Source organism: Pezoporus wallicus, unplaced genomic scaffold (genome assembly GCF_028554395.1).
Source record: "Pezoporus wallicus isolate ANWC-B61680 ecotype Strahan unplaced genomic scaffold, APGP_CSIRO_Pwel_v1 contig_1438, whole genome shotgun sequence".
Classification (NCBI taxonomy): Eukaryota; Metazoa; Chordata; class Aves; order Psittaciformes; family Psittacidae; genus Pezoporus; species Pezoporus wallicus.
In genome coordinates this window covers 3744265-3768484 of record NW_026638681.1, presented here as the reverse complement: position 1 = coordinate 3768484, position 24220 = coordinate 3744265, and the positions used below count along the sequence as shown (strand labels likewise).

Genomic DNA, 24220 nt, shown 5'->3' with positions numbered 1-24220 from the left:
CGAGGCTGGACCCCGCCTCAGAGAGGTAACGCTGCGGGCCACACCGTGAAAGCCAACCGGGCCCGGGAGGCGTTTCTTTCCTCTCTCGCCTATTGCGAGCAAAACGGGTTTCACCGCAGCAGCACAGGAATGACCGCGGACCGGTGCCCCCGCATCTCGCCCTGCAGGCTCCCCAGGGACTTACGTCCAGCCCGCGGAAGACCCCCGGCAACAGCACCTGCCCTCCGTGGGGCAGCGCCTCCGCGCCCGCCCCAGCGCTCCCCTTACGCCAACGGCTCCACCACATAACCCCGCCCACTCCCCCGCCCTGAAATCGCTGGCCGACTTCCTGCGCTCCCGGCCCCGCCCTCGCCCCTCCGCCCCCGCCGCGCCCCAAGCGCTGATTGGCTGCGGGCTGACAATACGCGCGGCAGCGCCCCCCTGCCCGCCCCCCCCCGCCGGCTTCACCCCTTCAGCCACGCGCCGCTAGCCGCGAGCTGGCAGGCGGCGTTAGCCCGGCCGGTACCCGTCTGCTGAGGGGACTCAACGGGTGGCGGAGCGGGACTCATGGCCGCGTCCAACCGCATGATGCTGGGGCCACTGGTGGGCTCCATCGATCAAGGCACCAGCTCCACTCGCTTCCTGGTGAGCACATCGCGGGGCTTGCGGCGGCCCCCGGGGCGCAGAGACTTACGGGGTGCAGGCGGCGGCCCGGGGGAGCTGCTGATTCCTCTCCTGCATCCTCGCGGGGCCCCTCCGGCCTCTTCTGTGCCCTTGGAGAAGGGCAGGGGGAGTGGGCCGCTCGGGGCCGTGCCGTGGCTCTTGTCTCCCGCACTGCACCGGCTCCCTCTGTCCTCTGTCGGGCCGGGGCCACCGCGCCGCAAGAGGAAGCGAGCGCCGGTGGACGCGGGCCGTGGGGAGCTACCGGCCGGCAGTGTTCCCCGGCGATAGGACCCCCGTCGCCTTCCCGCCGCCCTGAGAGGCGAGCAGCGCTGCCCGTACCGAGGGGAGCGGACCGTGCGGCGGTGCCCTCCCGGCCGCAGGGCAAAGCGGAGGGCAGCATTTCTGGGTGCTGCTGGAGGGGGCTGCAAAATCCTGCTGCTTCGAGCAGGCTGTATTTTAAATCTGAAAGGTCTGTCGCTCTGAAGTCAAATGGACAAGGTGCACAGACAGTGGAGAAATAGATACGCGTGGGTTGAGTGACTGTGATTAGCTAGCAGTGTTCAGACAGTGCAATGAATGCTGCGTTACCCTCTAAAACCTACTTGGGCCTGTTGGAATGATCGCTGCAGTTTCGGAGGCTACAACCTTAATGTCAACGTGTCCTGAGCACTGTAGGTATTCAGGTGACTGAACCTGTACACCTTATGAGAGATGGTCTTCTTAATCTCTGGGGGAAGATAGTTTCTTTAAGAATGGGGTGATTAATAATAATAATAGCCTATATAAGACCTTTAGTTTAAGGATCAAGTTATTTCTCTATTATGCAATAGAAAGTAACTAATGTTGCTATTATATATGAAACTTATAAACTTCCTGCATGCAAATCTCTACAAATGACCTGTTGCTGAGTCAGTAAGTCATAGTGATTTGACTTAGATCCCACTGATAATTCCACTGTAGAAATGGAGTAGAGAATGACTAGATACAAAATGCTGCCAGATGTGATCAGCTGGGGAGGGCAATGTTTTATCTTGCCCTTGCCTTTTTTTTTTTTTTTGGTGTGTGCGTTTGTGTGGTTTGTTTGGTTTTGTGTGGGTTTTAGTTTTTTTTCAATGCTTTCCCCATGTGGTATGTTCTTTCATGAAGCTGGAGATTAGAATATCTTCTTGACCTGTGTTACCATTATTACTCAACATCACGACCTTCATGGGATTGTCAAATGACAAAACAGAGATCTGAGGGTGGAGGGAAAATCCAGACTGACAGATGACACCAGCAGGCTATCTTGCATGCCAGTCAGGAGTCCTTTTTGGAAAGAATTTGGAGAAGTTTCCTTTAACACCTGAAGATAAACTCTATATGCTTTATGTGTATGTGAGGTTAACTTTTTTCTTGGCATAAAAGGTTAACATTAGCAGAACCAAAAGTGACACAGCAAGCTTTAAATTTATACTCAAGCTCTTTTTACCAGCATTTTGACATGTTCTTCTAACAAGGAATTTCTTGCACTTTCATCAGTGGATTGTATACAGTTGGGAGCTTTTTCTCTGTGCATTAGGTATTTTGCCTCTGTTCAAGGATTCAGGTGCTTACACAAATGACATCTTTTTTTTTTTATTTTTTTTTTTAAGTGTATTGTGTCTGTCACTCTTCAGTTCTTCTTGTATCCATCCCAGTTTCTCAGTTCATTTCAAAATACAATGTTGTCTTCAGTTTGGCAGTGACCAAACTATAATGATAATAAAGTTATGTGAATTTGAGCAAAAAAGATACATCATCACTGAATTAAATCAAAAGATGGGGTAAGGGGAAGGAGAGGGCAAACTGTGCATGGATTTGCTACAAGCTGCATCAGGCATTCAGATAATAACATGTATCTGGAGAATTCTGTGCTGGGAAGAGATTGCCACACTTAGAAGAGAGACTTGGCTTTGAAATGTTTTAAACCAAAAAGTAATGTGGTTTGCCCAAGTTGTTTTCTTGGCTCTGTTGTTGCCTCTCTATCTTCTACTGTGCTAGTTGTTTTCCATACCTTTTTCTCTTAATCTCTCTACTTTATTTTTTTCCTCTAATGCTTCCAACAATTTTCATCTTCACCAAGTCATCAGTCAAAATTAAATTGCTGGTTACTTTGCACTAGTACAACTGCTACCTTGTTTTTTAAGATGGAAGACATACAACTTTGACCAGGTTAAAGATGAATGGGTGAGAAACTGGCAGGTCCTTTGGGGCTGAAGGATAGTGTCAACAGTTCAGAGTCTAAATTTACAGTTACAGGTGCCAGTTTACAAGCGGTGTTCCACAGCAAAGCAAATACTGGGATAGCCTGCGGTATTTTCATTAACAGCCTGGGGGATGGGGTGGAATGCCCTCCCAAGTTTGCAGATCACCATAGACAGGAGGAACAGTTCATTGGCATTCCAGTTGGAGAAGTGGCCTGGCAGAAGCCTAAGTTCAACAAAGTTCAGCACTTGGGACAGAAGGCTAAGGAGCAGCTTGATGCAAAAGGACCTGGGCTCCTGCTTTACAAGCAAGTTTAGTAGAAGCGAGCAGTGTGTTCTTGTACTGGTGAAGATTAACCACATTAGGAAAAGTGCAGACTGTGGATCAAAGAAGTAATTATTGCCATCTGTGTGGCACCTGGGAGGCAGAATCTAGAACACTGTGTCTGGTTTTGACTCCCCTAGAGGCAGAGAGAGTCTGAAGAACTGGATTTCGTCCAGCAGGGGGTCACTAACATGATCACTGAGCTGCAGCACAAAGCATGCAAGGAGAGGTTGAGAGATGAGGAGCTGTTTCTTCACAGAGAAGTGTAAGAGAGTGTCTTCAGCTATCAAACCATATCTTGTAGAGAACACAGAACAAGCCTTTTGTCAGAGGTGCACAGAAAATACAACAGGCAATGAACACAAGTTGCAGCAAGTGAAGTTTCAGATAGATGTAAGGAAGAAATATTTCACTAAGAGGGTCTCTGGATCAGGGCCACCGAAAGCCTGTGGAATTTCCGTCCTTGCAGATACTCAACATCTGACTAGCAAAAGCCCTGAACAACGTCATCTAACTTTAAATTTAAACTTACCTGAGCAGTGGGTCAGGCTAGACAACCCCCAGAGATTCCTTCCAGAATTAATTATTCTGTGTATGGACACAAGTTTTTAGAGATTCTCCTGCTTATGTGATTGAGGCTATATGAGCACAGATGATGAAGAAACACCAGAACAAAGCTACATTTCTGCTACTGCCACTTACTTGTCCTTGCCTCTCACACACAACATACATACAGTTTTAGCTTATGCTGTAGTTTTACCCTCTGGGAACCCTAGTTTGGATGTTTGGTTTTTGTTTTTTGTTTTTTGCTAAGCTACTTGTTTTTGCAAAATGAACTGTAATTATTTGATCTCAACTTTTCTGTTGTGTCGAGTCTGCATGACAGATTCACTTACTAGGGAGGGCGCAGTGCTTAAAGCAGTGCAATTGCTTAAGGCTCATTTTCTTTAAGATACCAAGCAGGAAAATAAATTGAGTAGGCTATGCAAGTGTACCCAGATGACTAAAGTCTGGTCTAGATGTTTTGCCAAATATTTTCATCAAATATTTGCATCTCTCATTTTCCATTTTATTCAAGAATTGTATAATAAAAATCCATTGTAACTTCTTTTGCCAAAAGCTTTTGGATCATGAGCTAATGTTAGCCTAACCACTGGCTGATCTCTTGAAAGGTATTTGCAGGGTAACATCTGGCATTTTATCCAGGAGCAAGAAGAATAGAAGTATTCAGTGAAGTATACATACAGTCAAGTGCATGTACAGTACTTCAAGTTCTAGCTTTGTCAGTCAGCCCCATTTTTTTTTCCACCTCATTTCAAAAGAAACATTCAAATAAAGCTGTATCACACTATCAGCATTCTTTTCAGAAAACAAAACCTGGTTTTAGAGAAGGAAAAACTTAGTACCCATTAAGCTTACCCTTCAGAGGGAAACCTGTTTCACCCCTCTACTGAAATAATGTGACATTTTAGGGGAGAAAGCAAAGCTTGATTGTATAGCTAACAGAAGGGTTAAAAATATTGCAAATATTTCAGTTTTTTCCTAGTTCTTAGTTTTTATCACTTCAAGTACATTGCAGGTTTGCTTTTTATTCCCACAGGAGGGAAGAGACACCTGCTTGAAGGGGGGGAGGAGGGAGATCTGTTCATCAGGAGCCTTCCAACCAAGATAATTTCTGGGAAACTTGTTAAACTTATTCATAGTTTCTGCCTGCCTGCTAGGTAAAGTGCTAAAGGCAGGATTATTGTTTGACATCCTTCCCCCAGTTGGGTTTATTTCAGTGCAGTTTCAGAACTCGAGCTAGGAGCTTGTTTGCTATAGCTGTTTCAGCTTAACAAAAAGTCATGAAGATACAGCATAGGACAACAGAAGTAGGTTTTCTCCAGGCAGAGTTACGTGGCAAAGCTTGACAGTAATCATAGAATCATAGAATAGTTAGGGTTGGAAAGGACCTTAAGATCATCAAGTTCCAACCCCCCTGCCATGGGCAGGGACACCTCACAGTAAACCATCTCACCCAAGGCCTCGTCCAACCTGGCCTTCAACACCGCCAGGGATGGAGCATTCACAACCTCCGTGGGTAACCCATTCCAGTGCCTCACCACCCTAACAGGAAAGAATTTCCTTTTAACATCCAATCTAAACTTCCCCTGTTTAAGTTTTAACCTTTTACCCCTTGTCCTGTCACTACAGTCCCTAATGAACAGTCCCTCCCCAACATCCCTATAGGCTCCCTTCAGATACTGGAAAGCTGCTATGGGGTCTCCACGCAGCTTTCTCTTCTCCATGATGAACAGCCCCAACTTTTATTGAAAAGTTACTTCTAATATCTGTTTTCACTATTGTTTTTTCAGCTGTGCAGCTTCTTGCTTGACTTCCATAAGCCTCATGTTTCTCTTTGTTTCATATTTATTTTCATCTTTGGAAATTATTACAATAATTGATCTGAATTCTTTTCCACTAAGATAATAAAGACTCAATGTAATACCATGCAGCTCTCTGCACCCCTACATATGATGCCATGCGTTATATTACAGACCTTGTAAAGATCAGCCCTTGTGCTTGCTTACCTACAGCACAGCTAAGTATGTCTGTCTTCTCTCTGCTCTTGAGATTTAAGGCTCAAGCTTTAATTCTTTGTATGTTATTTTGTTGTGAGTGGAAGGACTGTGTTATTTATTCTTTTCCTCAATCTCTCACCAGATAATGGAGTACGTATCAGGTAGTTTTCACTGCCTTTCACAGAATCACAGAATCCTAAGGGTTGGAAGGGACCTCAAGAGATCATCTAGTCCAACCCCCCTGCAAGAGCAGGGTAACCTAGAGTACATCACACAGGAACTTGTCCAGGCGGGCCTTGAATATCTCCAATGTAGGAGACTCCACAACCCGCCTGGGCAACGTGTTCCAGTGCTCTTTCACTCTCGCGGTAAAGAATTTTTTCCTGATGTTCACATGGAACCTCCTATGCTCCAGTTTACACCCATTGCCCCTTGTCCTATCACTGGACATCACTGAAAAAAACCTAGCTCCATCATCCTGACACTCACCCTTTACATATTTGTAAACATTGATGAGGTCACCCCCCAGTCTCCTCCAAGCTAAAGAGTCCCAGCTTCCTCAGCCTCTCCTCATAACAGAGATGTTCCATTCCCTTAATGATCTTTGTAGCTCTGCGCTGGACTCTTTCAAGCAATTCCCTGTCCTTCTTGAACTGTGGGGCCCAGAACTGGACACAATATTCCAGATGCAGCCTCACCAAGGCAGAGTAGAGGGGGAGGAGAACCTCTCTTGACCTACTAACCACACCCTTTCTAATGCACCCTAGGATGCCATTGGCCTTCTTGGCCACAAGGGCACATTGCTGGCTCATGGTCATCCTCCTATCCACCAGGACCCCCAGGTCCCTTTCCCCTTCACTGCTGTCCAGCAGGTCATCCCCCAACCTGTACTGGTACATGGGGTTGTTCTTCCCCAGATGCAAGACTCTACACTTGCCCTTGTTGAATTTCATCAAGTTCCTCTCCACCCAACTCTCCAGCCTGTCCAAGTCTCGCTGAATGGCAACACAGCTCTCTGGTGTGTCAGCCACTCCTCCCAGTTTAGTATCATCAGCAAACTTGCTGAGGGTACATTCAGTTCCCTCATCCAGGTTGTTGATGAAAATATTAAACAGCACTGGTCCCAGCACCGACCCCTGAGGGACTCCACTAGTCACACACCTCCAGCTAGAGTCACAGACCTCCAGCTAGATGAAAGACCTCCAGCTTTCATGAAATCATCTCTGTTCAAGATACCTCTACATGTCCAGTAGCCTAGACAATTCTTTTGTGACTACTGCTGATAAAATTAAGGCAAAACCCACTTTGTCTTCCCCTACCTCCAGAGGAGAGAGATCACTATCATAAATTGGAACCAGTTCTTAATGAATATGAAAGGAACAAAAGTAGTAACAGAAATATGCTTCAAACCTTTTCCAACAAGAACGTATTAACCTCTGAAATACTTATTGTCACCTATCTCTTTCTCACTACTGTCAGAGAGAAACAAGGACAGATTTTTTGAGTTTTGTCAATTTTTTTTTTTTTTTTAGGGGGTAGGCAGAGAAAGAGGGGAGGTCACTTTTGTTCTACGTATAGTCCCTCTTTTATAATCTAGGTTCAAATATGACGACCCATTTATGTTTGTCATCCTTTTGTGTATCAGGATTCTATTTATCGCTGTGGAATATGGTATTGTTCCCAGTGAAACTTTTTAATCCCTTGCCCTGAGGTGCAGGGAGTGTCTGTTGGCTTTGTTGAGGATGTCAAAGTTTGCGGTTTTGTGTGTGATGGACTAGGAGACTGTGTTTACCTAGTTCTCTATGGGCATGAAGAGATCTAGGCATTTGTAGTGTTACCGCTTCTGTTGAGAATTTATTGCTGTTAGAACACCTTGCTTAGAAGGAGTTAAAAACCTTTGGTGTGCTAGAGCTTCATGCTTTATTATAGGTGGGTCCCACACTCCAGGTTCAATGAATGACCTTGTCCAATTGTATTTATTTCCTGCTAACAGTAGGCATCCTTATGCACTGCCTTCTGTTTCAAGAACTAGTGAAGAATTAAGGGTGGATGATCAGCCAAATTATATTTTACACTGTTAGTAGGTCAGATACGTACCAGTTCAATAAAGTCTTCTATCTTTCTATCTTTATTATAAAAAACCTAGTAAATGTTATTGGGCTTTTGGCAGAAAGGCAATTTCAAGTAAAAAATGTCTTGCTGCATATATGTAAAACTTAATGTCTCAATTAACTATGTTTGATAGTGTTTTAAGACCCCTATTCCATTATATGAGTTCCTTCCAAACATGGTTTCCTGACAGAACTTACCCTTTCGTTAGGGTAGCTTAATATCAAGCCTCAGCTGGTAGATGAAACACAGATAAATAAATATGGTAGGAAGAATACAGTGGTGCTTTTTCTATGTAAACTTTCCAACTGGTAACAGAGAAAGATGAATATGTATCTTTTTAAAACTTCTTCTCTGGGTAGAGGAGGGGAAAATTTAGCTTTTAGTATTTTCCAGAGGTCATGCTGTTGCTGTCCTTTGAGGTTTTCAAGACCTGTGTCAAAAAAGTCCTTGAGCAATCTGGTCTAATCTCATAGCTGACCCTGCTTTGAGGAGGAAGCTGCACTAGAGATCTCACAAGGTCCCCTTCAGCCTGAATTATTATATTATTCTAATATAGAACTAGATTGTTTCTAAACTTCAAAATTTCATTTTAAAGATACACTGTAAGGTTTCCAAGAAACTGGAGAACTAGAACTCCATCTGCTTTTTGTCAGGATTGTTCTAATAGTTTCAAAGTAAACTGTACTATCTAAATGAAATCAAGAGTTCATGGATTATAAGCTTTAAGAGCAATTCCTAACATTTGTGGAATGAGAAAGGAGAGTTGACGAGGAAGTCTAGAAAAGATGCAGTTGTATCCTAGAGAGTGGATGGGTACAATGGAATTTTGTACTCCTAGCATGAGAGTGGTTCTTAAATCTGACCCTCCTCTGCTTGCCATAAAAAGATAGGATAGTGTTCTACTGGCATGTTCTGCAGTTCACCTGTGTCTGCTGTTAAATTTTACCTTCTAGGTCCCTGAACATTCTTCAAGCAAAGATTATGCATGATGCTAATGAGAAAAAGCCATTTTCACAAGAACATCTTCGTAGCCCAGTCAGTTATGCTTGCTTACCCATTGTACACTTGAGTTGGATGCTTTACTGGGTGACATCTTAGCTTGGCCACAGTCAGTTAGTTACTTTTGGAAACAGTTTACTGTTGGTTAATGAAGAGCATTGTATATTCTAGCTGAGCTTCTCCTTCAAGGCAGACCTTCTAACTTGTGATTCCTTAAGAATAGCCATTAGTATAGATGTCAGGATTCTATACTCCGCTGTTTTTTTTTTATGGTAGTATATCCAAATCTAAGTCACTTTTCTTCAGGTTTTTTTTTTTTTAGTATATTGTGCTGCTGCAGTAACATTCTTTTCTTGTCAGACCATTCATGAACTCCGTATTTGTAGTTTTGAAAAAAATGGGTTCTACGTGCTTTTTCTTTCTTCACCATTTAGTTCCTTTTGTGATATCTAAACTACACAATTGTCTTTCTCTTAAAATCACTATTCCAGTTATAATTGACAGCATAGATTACCAAAATATTCTTTGCATACTTTAGTTACTACAATTCATATATCGGAACTGAGGTTACATAGATATGTGTGTTGATGATAGAAAATTAGTGTTAATTATAAGGGCACTGTATTTGTTCAAAAGAGTAAATGCTAATTTATTGTTGTTTAAACTTCTGTGTTCATAGAAAATTTTGTTGTTGTAATTTATTTTCAGGTTTTTAATGCAAAAACATCAGAGCTCTTGAGTCACCATCAAGTTGAGATAGTGCAGAAATTCCCTAAAGAAGGGTATGAGTTTTCTGTGGTTTTTCATTTGTGTACATTTTTGTAGAGCTTATATATTTTTATGTATGAATGATCAAACTGAAGTTGATTAATAATAACTAAGAATACAGTATCTGCTACGAAAGACTGTGATAGAAAAATTGATATAAAAAAACCTCACTTGGGTGGTGAAATAACTAAAAATAATTAGTGTTTTACTGCTAATGCTCACTAACATATTTGAAGTTTAAACTTTAAAGTTTACAACTAAAGCTCAAACAGGACTTAAAGTCTCATTTGAAGTGGTAAAGCTGGTCATTTTCACACTTTAGTCATAGTTTTCATCTTAGTCCATATATAATGCTTAGTATATGAAATGGTTTTATTTGATTGATTGTTCTTAGCTCACCTAGCATTTCTGCCAAAGCTTTCTGTATAGAATAAAACAAAAGAAAAAATCTTTGGTATTTTGCAGTTTTTTCTTGTGAAAATACAGTTTACTGTTTAAAAAGGATTTGAAATTCATTGCGCTTTTTCTAGATATGTAAAACATGCTTTGTAGTTATGATTTTGTCTAATGCTAAGCTGTTTTTTTCAGACTGAAAATTTCTTTTTTTTCCCTAAATGTAATTTTTTTTGCATTTTTATTAACTGGTGTTTACTCTTTGTTAAAGATGGGTGGAACAAGATCCAAAGGAAATATTAAGTTCTGTCCATGAATGTGTGGAAAAGACCTGTGAGAAACTGCAACAACTGAACATAGACATCACTAATATAAAAGGTATTCATAAAATCATAGAATCATTTAGGTTGGAAAAGACCTTTAAGATCATCAAGTCCTACCATTACCCCAGGACTGCCATGTCCACCACTAAACCGTGTCGCTAAGGGCATCTACTCCTTAATGTTAACTGAGGGCTTTAACATACTTACGGTTGAGCAACTAAGACTCTCTAGTTTTTAAGTCAATAAATAAGAAGGGTGGCAGAATGTGCTGGCTTCAAAGAAAATGTTAAATTGGAATCGAGAGCAGTTTGTTTGGGAGGAATGATGAGAAAATAAGTAAGTCCTTTGTTTAGTTTAGCAATGCAGAGTCTACAAAGTAGACTTAACAGAGAAAAGTAATGAATGAAGAAATTCTGAAATTTTAGTTAGGACTCATTGGGAAAAACAAGTTTCCCTGTCAGTGTTGTTGCTGTTTCAGTTTGTGTAAAAAAAAGTAAAAAAAAATATTTAGAGCACATAAGTTAAGCAGCAAAAGGTGAATGATGAGGTTTTCAAAGTAATATTTCTAGATTATAACATGAAAAGGTTGAAAGCTTTTTATTTCCCATTTGCTTTCCTCTTCTCCTTACCAATACCACCATCCTCTCCACATATCCCTTTCCTCACTCACCCCCTAAAAGGGGTAAACAAACCTTCTGAAAAGGATACTTCTTTCCATTTTGTCCTGAAGCCATTGGAGTCAGCAATCAGAGAGAAACAACAGTGGTCTGGGACAAGACAACTGGAGAACCTCTTTATAATGCTATCGGTAACTACTCTACTTTTGAATTATGTAATACCATAAAATGAGCATGTTGTGAAAAAATGCTTTCCTTACTGCCTGTGCAGATCTCATTGCAGCCAAGCTTACTAACTTCTTTTATTTTTTGATGTCTGTGTCATAAGCTGTGTGTTTGTATATACCAGTGCAATTAAAAAAAAACCAGACTATTCTGTTAGAATTATTACTTAATAAATCACTTTATGTGATTAAAAAAGAAACAGTATTCCTGAGAGGTTTTGTACATCCCTGGTATGTAATGAAGCTCTGAGTTATGCCAGATCAAAATATTCCTTTTAAATGAAGGAGCTTAATACATTTTCAGGATACTTTTTATTTCACTTCCAATGAAAAACATGTTAAGTAGGTTTAATGAAATCTTATTGCTTTTGAGTTTTACTTTTAACTTACCTTAGCTTTTCAGATTGTCAGCAGTAGCATAGTATCAGTGAAAAACCAGGAATCTTCTATATTCAAATCTGTGCTGCTTTATCTTAAGCAGCTTTATCTTATACAGGTTTATCTTAAGCCCAGCTGTACCTTGATAACTCTGATGTTGCACTTAAGTTCAAAGTTTTCATAGGTGTAGTAAATAATCAGCCTACTATTTGTTTTAACCTCTTAGTTTAATGACAGTCATCTGCTGTAAACAAGGTATTATTAATAATTTTCTTGTGCTCCAAAAGAGCAAAGTATATATCCTATTATGTGGAAAATCATATTTGATTTCTCAGGTTGTTTGTTCTTCTAAATCAATGAGTTTATCTAACCATTTTCAATTTTTACAACAGTGCATTTAAAATACAATGGCAATACAGTATTGTTCCAATGACATGAAAAGCTAAAAAAAAAAGAAGTCAGCAGTTTACTGGCAAGAACTCTGGTTTTATAGAATAAGCTTGTACATGTCACTTCTCCTGTACTAAACCAGTTGATCAGTTCATATATTAATGGTTTCAGTGTGGCTTGACCTGAGAACCCAGGCAACAGTTGACCGTCTTCTTAAAAAAATTCCAGGAAAAAACAAATCCTTTTTTAAGGTAAGACATATTCCAGAACAGTTAAATTGTAGCTCAACTCTTTATACGTTATCTATATACATTATACGTTATATAATGTAATGCTACATTATATAACGTTTTGAGATGAGTGCTTATAATTCCCCAAGTAAATCAGTTGTAGCTTTTAGTCCCTTTTTAGCTTGTCAAATAATAAAATATGTGCATAATCCTATACACCAATCCGAGACTTGAAAATGTTTATTTTCCTCAAAAGAAGTGGTTAAAACTCCTTACATATCTCAGTACAGAAGTTAAATGAGTAATCTTTCGTGAGACTTAATCATGTGCTATCCAATGGTAAGTAAACATCACACACAAAAATTAACAGCAAGTAGAAAAAAAAAAGTTTTGAAAGTAATTTATTGATGAAAAATTGTTATCCTTTCTCATGACTTAATGAAATCAATTGCAACCAATCTGAGAACTGGGAAGATAGTTCATAGAAAGCAAGTTTGTTCGTTTTTATATGTGGATATATATAAAAACAGGTGTCATAAATCTGATTTATATTTTCCTTGATTGACTGTATAAATTGTATATATTTTCTGTATATATGTTTTCCAATAGGCAGGAAATGGATGTCAAAAAGCATAAAAGTGTATCTGATTTTCAGTTGAATGCAAATTCCATCTTTTCTGTGTTGTGCTACTCATTTTTGTTATCATTACTTGCTGTCTAGTCATATGGGGATATCCTAGATAAGACAGGACTTCTGCAAACAACTGTTTCCATGTAAACGATCTTTGACTTGCATTTAGAACAGCTTTCATTTTTGTCCATTAATGCACTGATCATTTGTTTATATTTTCAGACTTGTGTGTTGTATGGTTAGTATTCATCTAAATAACAAGTTTGTGCAATTTCTCAGAGTTTTGTGTCTTTGGTTTTTCACTTACAATCACCATTTTTAAATGTAACTACAATATTAATGGAAAAGATACTTGTACGATGTTTAGGTGATTTTTTTAATTTTATTTTAAAGTTTAGGACTGGTCTTCCACTTAGCACTTATTTTAGTGCAGTAAAACTTCGATGGCTTTTGGATAATGTGGAAGAAATTAAGCAAGCAGTTGATGATGGAAGAGCTATGTTTGGGACTATTGACTCATGGCTTATATGGGTATGTATTTGTGAGTTTATTATCACTCTTTTTAAAATTAATTTCGGTATCATACAAATTCTTGTGCAATGTACTGTGACATATGATGCCCAGTGATCACGCAGTGATGTGGATGCAAGCCACTACAGAAATGCCGTTAAAGTTCCATAGAATCACAGAATAGTTAGGGTTGGAAAGGACCTTAAGATCACCTGGTTCTAATCCCTCTGCCATGGGCAAGGACACCTCACACTAAACCATGCCACCCAAGATTCCATCCAACCTGGCTTGAACACCGCCAGGGATGGAGCATTCACAATTTCCCTGGGCAACCCATTCCAGTGCCTTAACCACCTTCACAGTAAAGAACTGTATCCTTCTATGTCATCTGAATTTCCCCTGTTTAAGTTTTAACCCATTCCCCCTTGTCCTATCACTACAGTCCCTAATGAAGAGTCCCTCCCCAGCATCCTTATAGGCCCCCTTCAGATACTGGAAGTCTCCACGCAGCCTTCTTTTTTCCAGGCTGAGCAGCCCCAACTTTCTCACTCTGTCTTCATACGAGAGGTGCTCCAGTCCCCTGATCATCCTCGCAGCCCTCCTCTGGACTTGTTCCAATAGCTCCATGTCCTTTTTATGTTGAGGACACCAGAACTGCACACAATACTCCAAGTGGGGTCTCATGAATGCAGAGTAGAGGGGCAGGATCCACTCCTTCGACCCGCTGGTCACAATCCTTTTAATGCAGCCTAGGATACATTTGTCTTTCTTGGCTGAGAGCACACACTGAAGCTGGCTCATGTTCATTTTCTCATCAGCCAACACCCCCAAGTCCTTCCCTGCAGGGCGGCTTTGAATGTCTTCTCAGCTTAACCTTTAGCTGTGCCTGCGATTGCCCCGACCCAGGTGTAAGAACTTGCACTTGGCTTGGTAGATCTTCACGAAGCTGACATTATCTCACCTCTCAAGCGCGTCAAGGTCCCTGTGGATGGCATCCCTTCCCTTCAGCATATCAGTTGAACCACTTAGTGTCATTGGCAAACTTGCTGAGGGCGCCCTCAATCCCACTGTCCATGTCACTGACAAAGATGTTGAACAAGACTGGTCCCGACACCAGCCCCTCAGGGACACCACTCATTACTGGTCTCCAGCTGTACATTGAGTCGTTGACCAAAACTCTCTGCGTGTGGCCATCCAGTCCATTCTTTATCCACTGAGTAGTCCATTCACCAGATTGATGTCTCTCCAGTTTAGAGACAAGGATGTCATGTGGTAAATCATACTAGATGAAGATTTTATGGTCCCTCTATTACATTTTTTTTTTGGTAGATGCTTATGTGTAGTTTACCATTCATAGGTTGCTGTTAGATTTTGCTCATGCTTTTGGAAAAGCCTCAGACTTCAGAAAGCTGCATCAGCCACCTTTGCAATATAAGAATCCAGGAGGTACTGTTGTAACCCTATTACCTCTCTTGTGCCTTTGTTCCACTGTAACAGGTCTGCCTCTTTAGTTGCTGGAGAAATACAGAATTCCCAGTTCCAAGCTGAAAGCATTGTGAATTCAGAAATATTTTTAAATTTGTTTAAGTAAATTTCTATCTTTGCTTGGTGAATACTGTTAATATATTTTTTTGTCCAGAGTTTGACGGGTGGAAAGAATGGAGGTGTTCACTGTACAGATGTAACTAATGCCAGCAGAACAATGTTGTTCAACATTCATTCCTTGGAATGGGATCCTGAACTCTGCCAGTAAGCTCAGTTTTTCAGTAATACTGTTATTTAAATAGATTCTATAACTGTTGTGTGAAGAGATTAATTTAAGAGTAAGAACCTCTTTATCTAGACTAAGACTGGCAGTTACTCTTGCATTTACTGTTAGTAAATTACATTAGTAGTTAAGATTCATTGTTCTCCAGATGTCCAAATTGCAACAGCCTAGATTAATTAAAAGTAGCAGATTTTTTCTGTAGGTGGAAGACTGGTTCATGGAAATGATGACATTTAATAGTTTCTTTATACCTTAATTAGATTTGTAAGTTGCTTACAATGATAGTGTCACTATTTTAAATTTAAATTTATTAACAATATTATAAAGATACTGCTGGAAGAGGAATGACTTCCCACATGAAAGACTTGCATATGTCTTCAAAATATTCAAATATATAGAATCATAGAATAGTTAGGGTTGGAAAAGACCTTAAGGTCATCTAGTTCCAGCCTCTCTGCCATGGGCAGGGACACCTCACACTAAACCATGTCACCCAAGGCTCTGTCCAGCCTGGCCTTGAACACCGCCAGGGATGGAGCATTCACAACTTTCTTGGGCAATCCATTACCATGCCTCACCACCCTTACAGTAAAGAACTGTATCCTTATATGTCATCTGAATTTCCCCTGTTTAAGTTTTAACCCATTCCCCCTTGTCCTATCACTACAGTCCCTAATGAAGAGTCCCTCCCCAGCATCCCTATAGGCCCCCTTCAGATACTGGAAGGCTGCTGTGAGGTCTCCACTGGTTTACTCCATAATTACTCCATAATTCAGTATCATGTACTGTAACAAGTGGAAAAACACAGTGATGGATTAAATCCTAGAAGTCAAAGTTCCTTTTACATTTGGTTTTCTTTTTTTCTTTAAAGTTTTAACATATTTAAGAAAATAAATGCAAAATGCTTTCTGCTTTAGTGCTGACCACATATATATAAATTATTTTGTACTGTGTTCAGGTTCTTTGATATTCCTATGGAAATACTCCCAAAAGTACGAAGCTCCTCTGAGATTTATGGCCTGATGGTATGTTTTCTTGTGTTGTGTGAAGTTAATCTTGTAAAAATATGACTATATCAATATAGATTTGTCAGAGTTCACATAGATTAAGACTAATGGCTTTTTCTAGACCAATATTGTTTGATTTATGATTAGTGTGTTATCTATTGTATAATATTAAATTGAGTATTTCTTGTTTTCTAAGTATCAAATAGACAAAACAAGATGGGAGAGGTTTTTGGTAAGGATAAAAGTTTTATTTTTTTATTACAGTTACTTACTGATTTAAAAAGTACCTTTCAGAATGCTATGTTTAATCAGTACATTGAAAGAATGAGATTGTTGTTATTAGAGCAAAGTATTTTTACTTCTGAAAAGAAATTATGAAAGACATCATGGAAGTCTTCATGATCTAGGAAGGCTGGACAAGATGTATGATATCTTATTTCCACATAACCAAGGGCAAGATTGGTCAGTTTTTGTGAACTGGAAAATCACAAGTAACACCTTAGATTTGTTTGTTTGAAAAACAAACTTCCTGTGTGTATATTTACATAGCACTTAATCAAAACATGATTTGGAAATACGTCTTTTTAATCCTTTTTTTCTAATCATACAGTTTTCCAGTGCAGCTGTGAATATCAGGAGTAAATCATTCATTGTTATCAAGTGACTGAGGTTTCAAGTTTACTTTAATGCAGCACCAACTGGTCTGATACATTGGCATCTAATTTGTTTCAGAATCAGATAAACTGGATGTTGCGATTTTGTATTCTTGGTAGTTTGCTCTGTTGTTTACGAAGAACATAGAAGAGCATTTTATAATTAAGAGAAGTTATGTGAATTTTATTTAAAATATAATTCTAACTTGCCTGGCATGTAAGTATGTTTACTAATCTGTTAATGGAGATGTCACTAGAAGTCATTGTTGACTGTTAATAATGTGAGGGTAGGATGAAAGTTAAGCTGAATGAGAGAGGTAAATGGAAACAGCATGGAAACCTGGCAACTGAAACACTATTGCTGGTCACTTTAAATGTGAACTTTTGTTTCTCTTCCCCTTTCCTTCCATTTTTTTTTTCTTCCTTTTGCTGACTGTAGAAAATCTGTCCTAGCCTGGTGAGTAGAGGCTTCCATTAGGATGAACATCTACATCTTATCCATTCTGTTCAGATGCATGTCCACTGGTTTCAGGATTAGTAAAAGCACACTTCCCAGACCAATAAATTTGGCACATATTTCCAAATTTGAGATACTACAATTAGAGTTCATGCCAAAGTTGTTTCTAAAATGTAATCTTGATGTATGCTTTTGCCTTAATTTGCAGGCTGTTGAATATATCTTTTTATGTTGAAGTAAAAAATACAGCTACTGGCTATCAAATGTCTTGTTTTATAAATGAGAAAAATGGGCCATTCTGTCAACGAACATTCATTCTGTTATAATGAAGTATCAGATTCAGGCAGGGGGTTTTAATGCATTTAAAAACTGAATTACCTAAATCCAGTTAATTAAAAATGAGAATTAAAGAAAAAGCTTCATATTGGAAATGCACTGCATGGCTTCACTGCAAATGGATTTCACAATTGCACAAAGAAACAGGTTAAAGTAAAAGGTAAAAATTGTCAGGATATAAATTTCTGATGATATCCGTTGCAAAAATATAATTAAAAAACTATGTGGTAATGTTTGCACAAATTCTATATGAGACTTAAAATGCTGTGTTAAATGAGGTGTCTGGTTTTGCTTAGTGTGTCATCACAGCCACTTTTTTTTGTCCACTATACCATTTTGCACTTTTGCATTTTACACTTGACACTGGTTACACAGATGACACGGAACCTAATTTTCTGTCCACTTAGATTTCAACAAAATTTGTGTTAAGAAGTGTTGAGGTGGCATTAGATAGACCTGTGAATTTCCTGCTGGTTTTTAGTGTTATAGTCATGAGCCGCATTAAGCTGAAGTCCGTTGCATACCCGAGCTGAGCCATGTTGCTTTCATGACCCTTCTTTGTTTTCCTTTGAGCATTAAAAGTTTAGCTTCTTTTTCATTGTCTTCAACTGTAATCATGGAAAGCTAATTTGGAGCTTTTCTTTCTCTCTTTGTGAATCAGAAATCTGGAGCTTTGACAGGTGTACCAATTTCAGGGGTAAGTCCTACTTCAATTCAGATTCTGGGATAAGAACCTGTTTCTGCATGAACGTATCATCACTGGGAAAAGCTTTAACATGGAGGAATCCTGCTACAAATTAAGTTGATATTTTTTTACTTCATGTTAATCATGAACTAAACTATTGAAGTTGAATTATTAATTGATTAGATTCTTCATTATTAAGTTATGGTCTGGCTGTGGAAATACAGCTGATGGCTTTAACGCATATGTGTAGTGCTGTTGCAAACTTAGGATCTCTGAGTAACATTCCAAAATGGAAAGAAGCCCAGCTTTATATGTAGAAAGAGTTCAGTATATACATAATCTAGAAATGCTGAGCAGATTCTCAGCTTTTTTCAATACAGTATGCGCAAAGATAATAGATTTTTATTTTTATTTCTTTAAATTGTTCACCATAAGTTTTATGCTGGAGAGAACGAATGCCATCCAGAGGGGCTTCGACATGCTTGTAAGGTGGGCTGATGCCAGCCTTATGAAGTTTAACCATGACAAGTGCAAGGTTCTACACCTGAGTCAGAGCAATCCCAGGCGCAGCTACAGGTTGGGCAAAGAAGAGATTCAGAGCAGCCCTGCAGAGAAGGACTTGGGGGTGTTGGTTGATGAGAAAATGAACATGAGCTGGCTTCAGTGTGCGCTCGCAGCCCAGAAAGCCAACCATACCCTGGGCTGCACCAAAAGGAGCGTGACCAGCAGGTCAAAGGAGGTGATCCTGCCCCTCTACTCTGCACTTAAACAGGGGAAATTCAGATGACATATAAGGATACAGTTCTTTACTGTGAGGGTGGTGAGGCACTGGAATGGGCTGCCCAGGGAAATTGTGAATGCTCTATCCCTGGCGGTGTTCAAGGCCAGGCTGGACAGAGCCTTGGGTGACATGGTTTAGTGTGAGGTGTCCCTGCCCATGGCAGAGAGGCTGGAACTAGATGACCTTAAGGTCTTTTCCAACCCTAACTATTCTATGATTCTATGATAAGTAGCATGACACATTTCATTTGCAGTTCTTATAAAGGGAAGAATAGTAGAAAGCACAGGTTATCTTTGCAGATTTCTCCTCACTTCCAATTACCTGTGTGCTCCTAGTAGATTAAAGTTCATCTGTTCATGTTCTTTTTCACGCATGTGATCAGTGTTGGAGACATTTGCTAAAAAACCCACAAACCTCTCTTTTCAGTGCTTGGGTGACCAGTCTGCTGCTCTTGTTGGGCAAATGTGTTTTCAAGATGGGCAGGCAAAAAATACGTAAGTTATTATGAAAGTAGAAGATAAACACACTGTTTAGTTTTGAGTTTAATACTGTGTTCCCTTTCAAGCTAACTGCCAAATGCTTTTGTGTTTCCCCTGTAACTACATCTCTACTGTTTGACTCTATTGACCTACAAAGTAAAGAACGTCCTGACTTTTGTATAAAATAGTGGCCATGTATGTTAGATTGCATAGACTTGCATGACACGTACCCCCTCATCCTTGCTAGACAGGAAAGGTTCATTTCAGTTGCATTCCTTGGTTTTGCTTCTGTCTCTAGCTCAGAGCCTCTTAGTGTCCCTCGGTTAAAACAGATGGTCAGTTAAATCAGGCAACTGGTGTAATCAAACATTCATTTGAGTAGAAGCTCTGATTAAATGACTTACTGCTCCATTTACAGCCATGTGCTTAACTGAGCATGTAGGTACATACACAGTATGGCACTTTCACAGATTTAATTGCACATCAATCTATACTTATTGCTAATAAACCTTCACTTTATCTTTTATATTTATACACCAATGTAATGGCTACTGGCCTTGTATGTTAGTAAAACAAACATGGTTCTAAATAATGCTGTCACAAAGTATTTTTATAAGAAACACTTTTATAATGTGAGAGACCTTTTGAGAAAAAAAAAAAACAAACCAACAGCAACAAAACAAAACCCCACCCATACAGCTAAACAAAATGCTAAAAGCAAGATTTGGGGGGGGAGGGTTAACCTGTTTATGTTATTGCTTTACCATTTTTCTTTCCAAATATAACTGAAGACTATCTCAATACTATTTTAAGCTATTAATTTTCAGGGTATTAGGAAGGTAGGGAACTAGTAATTTCTTAGAATAAATTACAGTGGATTATGAGTAATTAAATTTTATTACTTTGTGTCCTTATATGTATGTGTATACACATAAGTGATGTGGTCTTTGAATGACAGGAACAAAATTTCTTTAATTTTTCCCTTTAAAAGCTTGAATTTAGTATTGTGAAATATTTATTTTATGAAGTAGCTTTCATAATCATCTTAAACTGAAGTCGGTAAACACTGCCACCAAAGAGGAATTCTCACATTTGCAGCTGTACTAATCCTTGATAAAGTATTATTCAAGAAATAGTCGCAGAGAGACTTGGGACTGGATTTTTCAGCTGCAGACTGCATTTAAATCAACTTTTTGAGAATTATTTTATCATCAGTTAATGGTAACATAACTGTCAAGAGGCAAAAAGTGGTGTCTTGACTGTACAAAGGGGAGTTGCAGATTCATGAATTACAGTAACAGGTTATCCTTTAAACATCCTGGTTTTAACTTGTCTTTGCTTTCGTGCTAGGTATGGAACAGGATGTTTCTTGTTGTGCAATACAGGTCAGAAGGTCAGTTGAATTTTTTTAGTTCACTTATTATTTTACAATCTTTATTTAAGCTCTGGAACGCAACTGTGTATTAGCCTTTCTTATTAAAAACACTTATATTGCTAGAGATAAGGAAAAGCGTATACTGAAATCTGAAAGAATAGAAAGGAATAATTTATTCAAGGTGTTTCAGTAAGACTCCGTTTCCTAGCTCCTTTAGTTTCAAAAAAAAACACCTTTTCATAACAAGTTTCTTGTTTTTTCCTTGGATATGTTCCTTAATATCACCCAGAAGTGCTGAGTGTTTTGTTACTCAACCACATGCTTTTCTCCTTGTGTTGGCTTTTTTATTTCTTCCATTCATTTTGTCCCATTGTTTCTTTGCAGTTGAATAAATAATGGAAAGCTTTGGCTTAGTTCTCATTCACGTCTCCTTCTAAAGACCCCGATTCTTTATTATGAGGAGGCTAGAAAGATCTAAGGCAGTTTACAGAAATGAGAGTAATCTGAGGGATCTATCTTAGATGTTCGTTTAGAGTGGCTGATAATTTACATCATTTAAACCTTCCCTATTTTTTTTTGTTTATTGTTTTTTATAATTTGTCTCATTTATTATAATTTGGATATTTTTATTTAACTATTTTCTGCCTCTGTTCATACTTTTCCTTTTCTTTCCCCCTTCCCCGTTTAGTCTGTATTTTCTGAGCATGGTCTTCTAACCACAATAGCTTACAAACTGGGCAGAGACAAACCTGTTTGTTATGCACTAGAGGTAAGTCCAGTAATTATTCTTTTTTGTAGTGATACATGTTCTTGTTTACTTCTCTAGTATCTTATGTTATCTTCAGTTGCATGGAAATAAAAATAATTGTTTTAGCTTGTGTGCCTCAAGGCTTGGTTTTGGTTAGCCTTATCTCCAATCTGTATCATGTAATCTAATAAAAATATTTCTACATTGCATCACTTATATTTTCAGGGCATGATTGCTAAAACTTTTTTCATGTTACATGGTCTTTTAAATGTGTAATAAATGTAAATAAATGAAACAAAAAATCTTATATTAGAAGTAGGCTTTAAAAAGAGGGGGAAAAGTACTAGTGTTCCTCTCATAATAAAAGTCATAACTAAATATCTTTGGTTTTTATATCATTCTAATGGATTTTACTTCTAACTTTTAAAAATCTAAATCAAATTTCTGGGGCAAGAAGCCTCTAAAAATTGAGCTTTTTTACCTACTGAGACTTAAGTACCTACTTCCAGAATGTAGTTCTTCAGTTCTCCACACAACCCTGAGGGCATCCAAATCCTGTAGAAAATTGGATTTTTACTTTAATTTCAGGATTCATTGCTCTAAAGCTCCGTTTCTGAAGCACAGATCAGCTAAGTACCTATTTGCCACCAAACCTTCATTGGGAATAACAGAACTCTTCCGTCTGTGTTGCTTAGTGGGCTTGATCTAATAGTTATTCTCAAAACATGCATACTGTATTCTCTGCTGGCATTAAGCTTTTGTACAAAGCCTACATTTTCCATGTGAAACAGACAGACACGCAGGATTTTCTTCTTCGGGAGAACAGTTTGTGGCTTACAGTACTTTTCTAAGACATAGGAGCCTGTATACCTTTCCTTTTCCTTTCTTAAGGAAAGCTGATCTTGCATTTGCCATCTTCTGACAAACTTTGGGGTTTTCATTTTGTGCGGGGGTATGAGAGGTTTGTTTTATTTTTAACACATATTCTTAAAGCAGTAACTGAAACCGTCCCGAGAGTGATTTGTATTTCTGCATGCTGAAACATGAGCATGTGTACTTTGCTTCTTCCTCATCCCCAAGTCTCTAATGTTGCTGTCTGAAGAAATGGCTTCAGCAGAAGATATTAAGCATCTTTTCTCCTGTATCCATGCTAGAATCATCTACAATCTGCTGGTTTAGATACTACACCTGGGCAAAAAATGTGGATTCAGCCTTTTCATCAAAGCCATATCTTGTAATTGTAATAGTTAGCTGGTTAGAAAACACTTCTACTCTTTCTTCACAGTGGCTTTAGATGAAAATATGATGCCGCTCCATTTTACTTGAAGGTTAGTCTAGTAGATTTGAGACTGTCTTGTAGAGAAAACCATTTGGACTTTGGAATGAGATGGGAGCTATGCCTTTTATCTGTAAAGTGATGGAACCATTCAGGGCTGTTCGCTGAGGCAACAGAGCGGTTTTGCTGGCCCATACAAGTACCTACATTTCTGTCTCGTCATTTGTATTTAAGTTCTAGACATAATCTGTCTTGTATTTTCAAATCAAAGCATAAAAATCTTAATTTGTCAGAAAAAGAAGGATGAGGCTACTGGACCTCATAATGGTATGTTCAGGAGAAGACCTAAATTAGACAGAAAAGAAGTCTGCTTAGGAAATGTCATGGTAACTGCCCCCATAGCAAAAATCATGCAATATATACCATTTACTGCATGAAGCCTGTGTAACAGGCTGCCAGTTTTATATGGCAGTCTCCAGCTGTCAAGAAACTTGCGGTTTGGTTGTGAGCATTCTTGGAGTGCTGAACCTGCAGCTGGAGACCACAGCTACCTTTCATCTCCAGTCTTGTAAAAAGGAACAGGAAACTATCAGTTGTCATCTCCTAATGTAGTGATTTTGTTTCTTTCAGGGATCTGTTGCAATAGCTGGTGCTGTTGTTCGTTGGCTGAGGGACAATCTAGGTATCCTTAAAACTTCACAGGAAGTTGGTAAGTATTCACAATTTGGAGCTTAAAGTTTTAAGTTCTTAAATTTTTCATATTTCTTGATGTCTGGAATGTTTGCAAAGCTGCTACTTAAAGGAATTGTAGAGGATGATAATCCATTTTGGCTAAGAATACATTAATCCTTTAACATTTGGGTAACTAATGTTTTCTGCTTGAGCTCAACTGAAAAACCTGGAGCATGACATAGAAACTAGGACTATATCAGACTTTGAAAAAGGAAAGTATGCAGGTGTAGCAGTTTGGAAGTGACTGATTTATGAGACTTAGGATTAAAAAGCAATTGCTTTTGAAAGAAGTTTTGAATAAATTTTCCTACTTCTTCTTTATTGCTATGTTTCTCTGATCATTGCAAACAGAATAAATTTTAAAAAGCAGAAAAAAACATTTTCCTTTCTTCTTATAGGAAGGAGCTGCATATTAGCATTACATCCTCTTCAGATCTAAATGTTTTAATGTCATTTTTTAAACTTAAAAATATTTTAATATTGGGGAGTTCAGATATCCAAAGTTATTATTCAGATATTAAGAAGCTTCAGATTTCCTTGTAGCTAGACTTGTGATTATATATGTACGCTGAGAATTTAGAACTCTAAATCCATTTGA

At 38.9% G+C, this 24220-nt stretch overlaps 1 protein-coding gene across 5 annotated transcripts in view; it reads left to right on the top strand.

Moving 5' to 3' along the window:
- The first annotated feature begins 430 nt into the window (after positions 1 to 430).
- The window catches only part of GK (glycerol kinase), a 46830-nt gene continuing 23040 nt past the window's right edge, over positions 431 to 24220 (top strand). For 3 of the 5 annotated variants that reach the window (XM_057411818.1, XM_057411817.1, XM_057411815.1), the window contains exons 1-14: positions 432 to 624; positions 9570 to 9643; positions 10294 to 10400; positions 11076 to 11153; positions 12126 to 12205; positions 13209 to 13346; positions 14965 to 15074; positions 16052 to 16118; positions 17193 to 17210; positions 18208 to 18243; positions 19439 to 19506; positions 20842 to 20884; positions 21555 to 21635; positions 23521 to 23599. In XM_057411818.1, the coding sequence (XP_057267801.1) occupies positions 547 to 624; positions 9570 to 9643; positions 10294 to 10400; positions 11076 to 11153; positions 12126 to 12205; positions 13209 to 13346; positions 14965 to 15074; positions 16052 to 16118; positions 17193 to 17210; positions 18208 to 18243; positions 19439 to 19506; positions 20842 to 20884; positions 21555 to 21635; positions 23521 to 23599 (1057 nt within the window). In that variant the 5' untranslated portion in view covers positions 432 to 546. Of the gene's footprint in view, positions 625 to 9569; positions 9644 to 10293; positions 10401 to 11075; positions 11154 to 12125; positions 12206 to 13208; positions 13347 to 14964; positions 15075 to 16051; positions 16119 to 17192; positions 17211 to 18207; positions 18244 to 19438; positions 19507 to 20841; positions 20885 to 21554; positions 21636 to 23520; positions 23600 to 24220 lie in introns of all 5 variants that reach the window. The other 2 variants (XM_057411813.1, XM_057411814.1) reach the window with 2 other exon arrangements.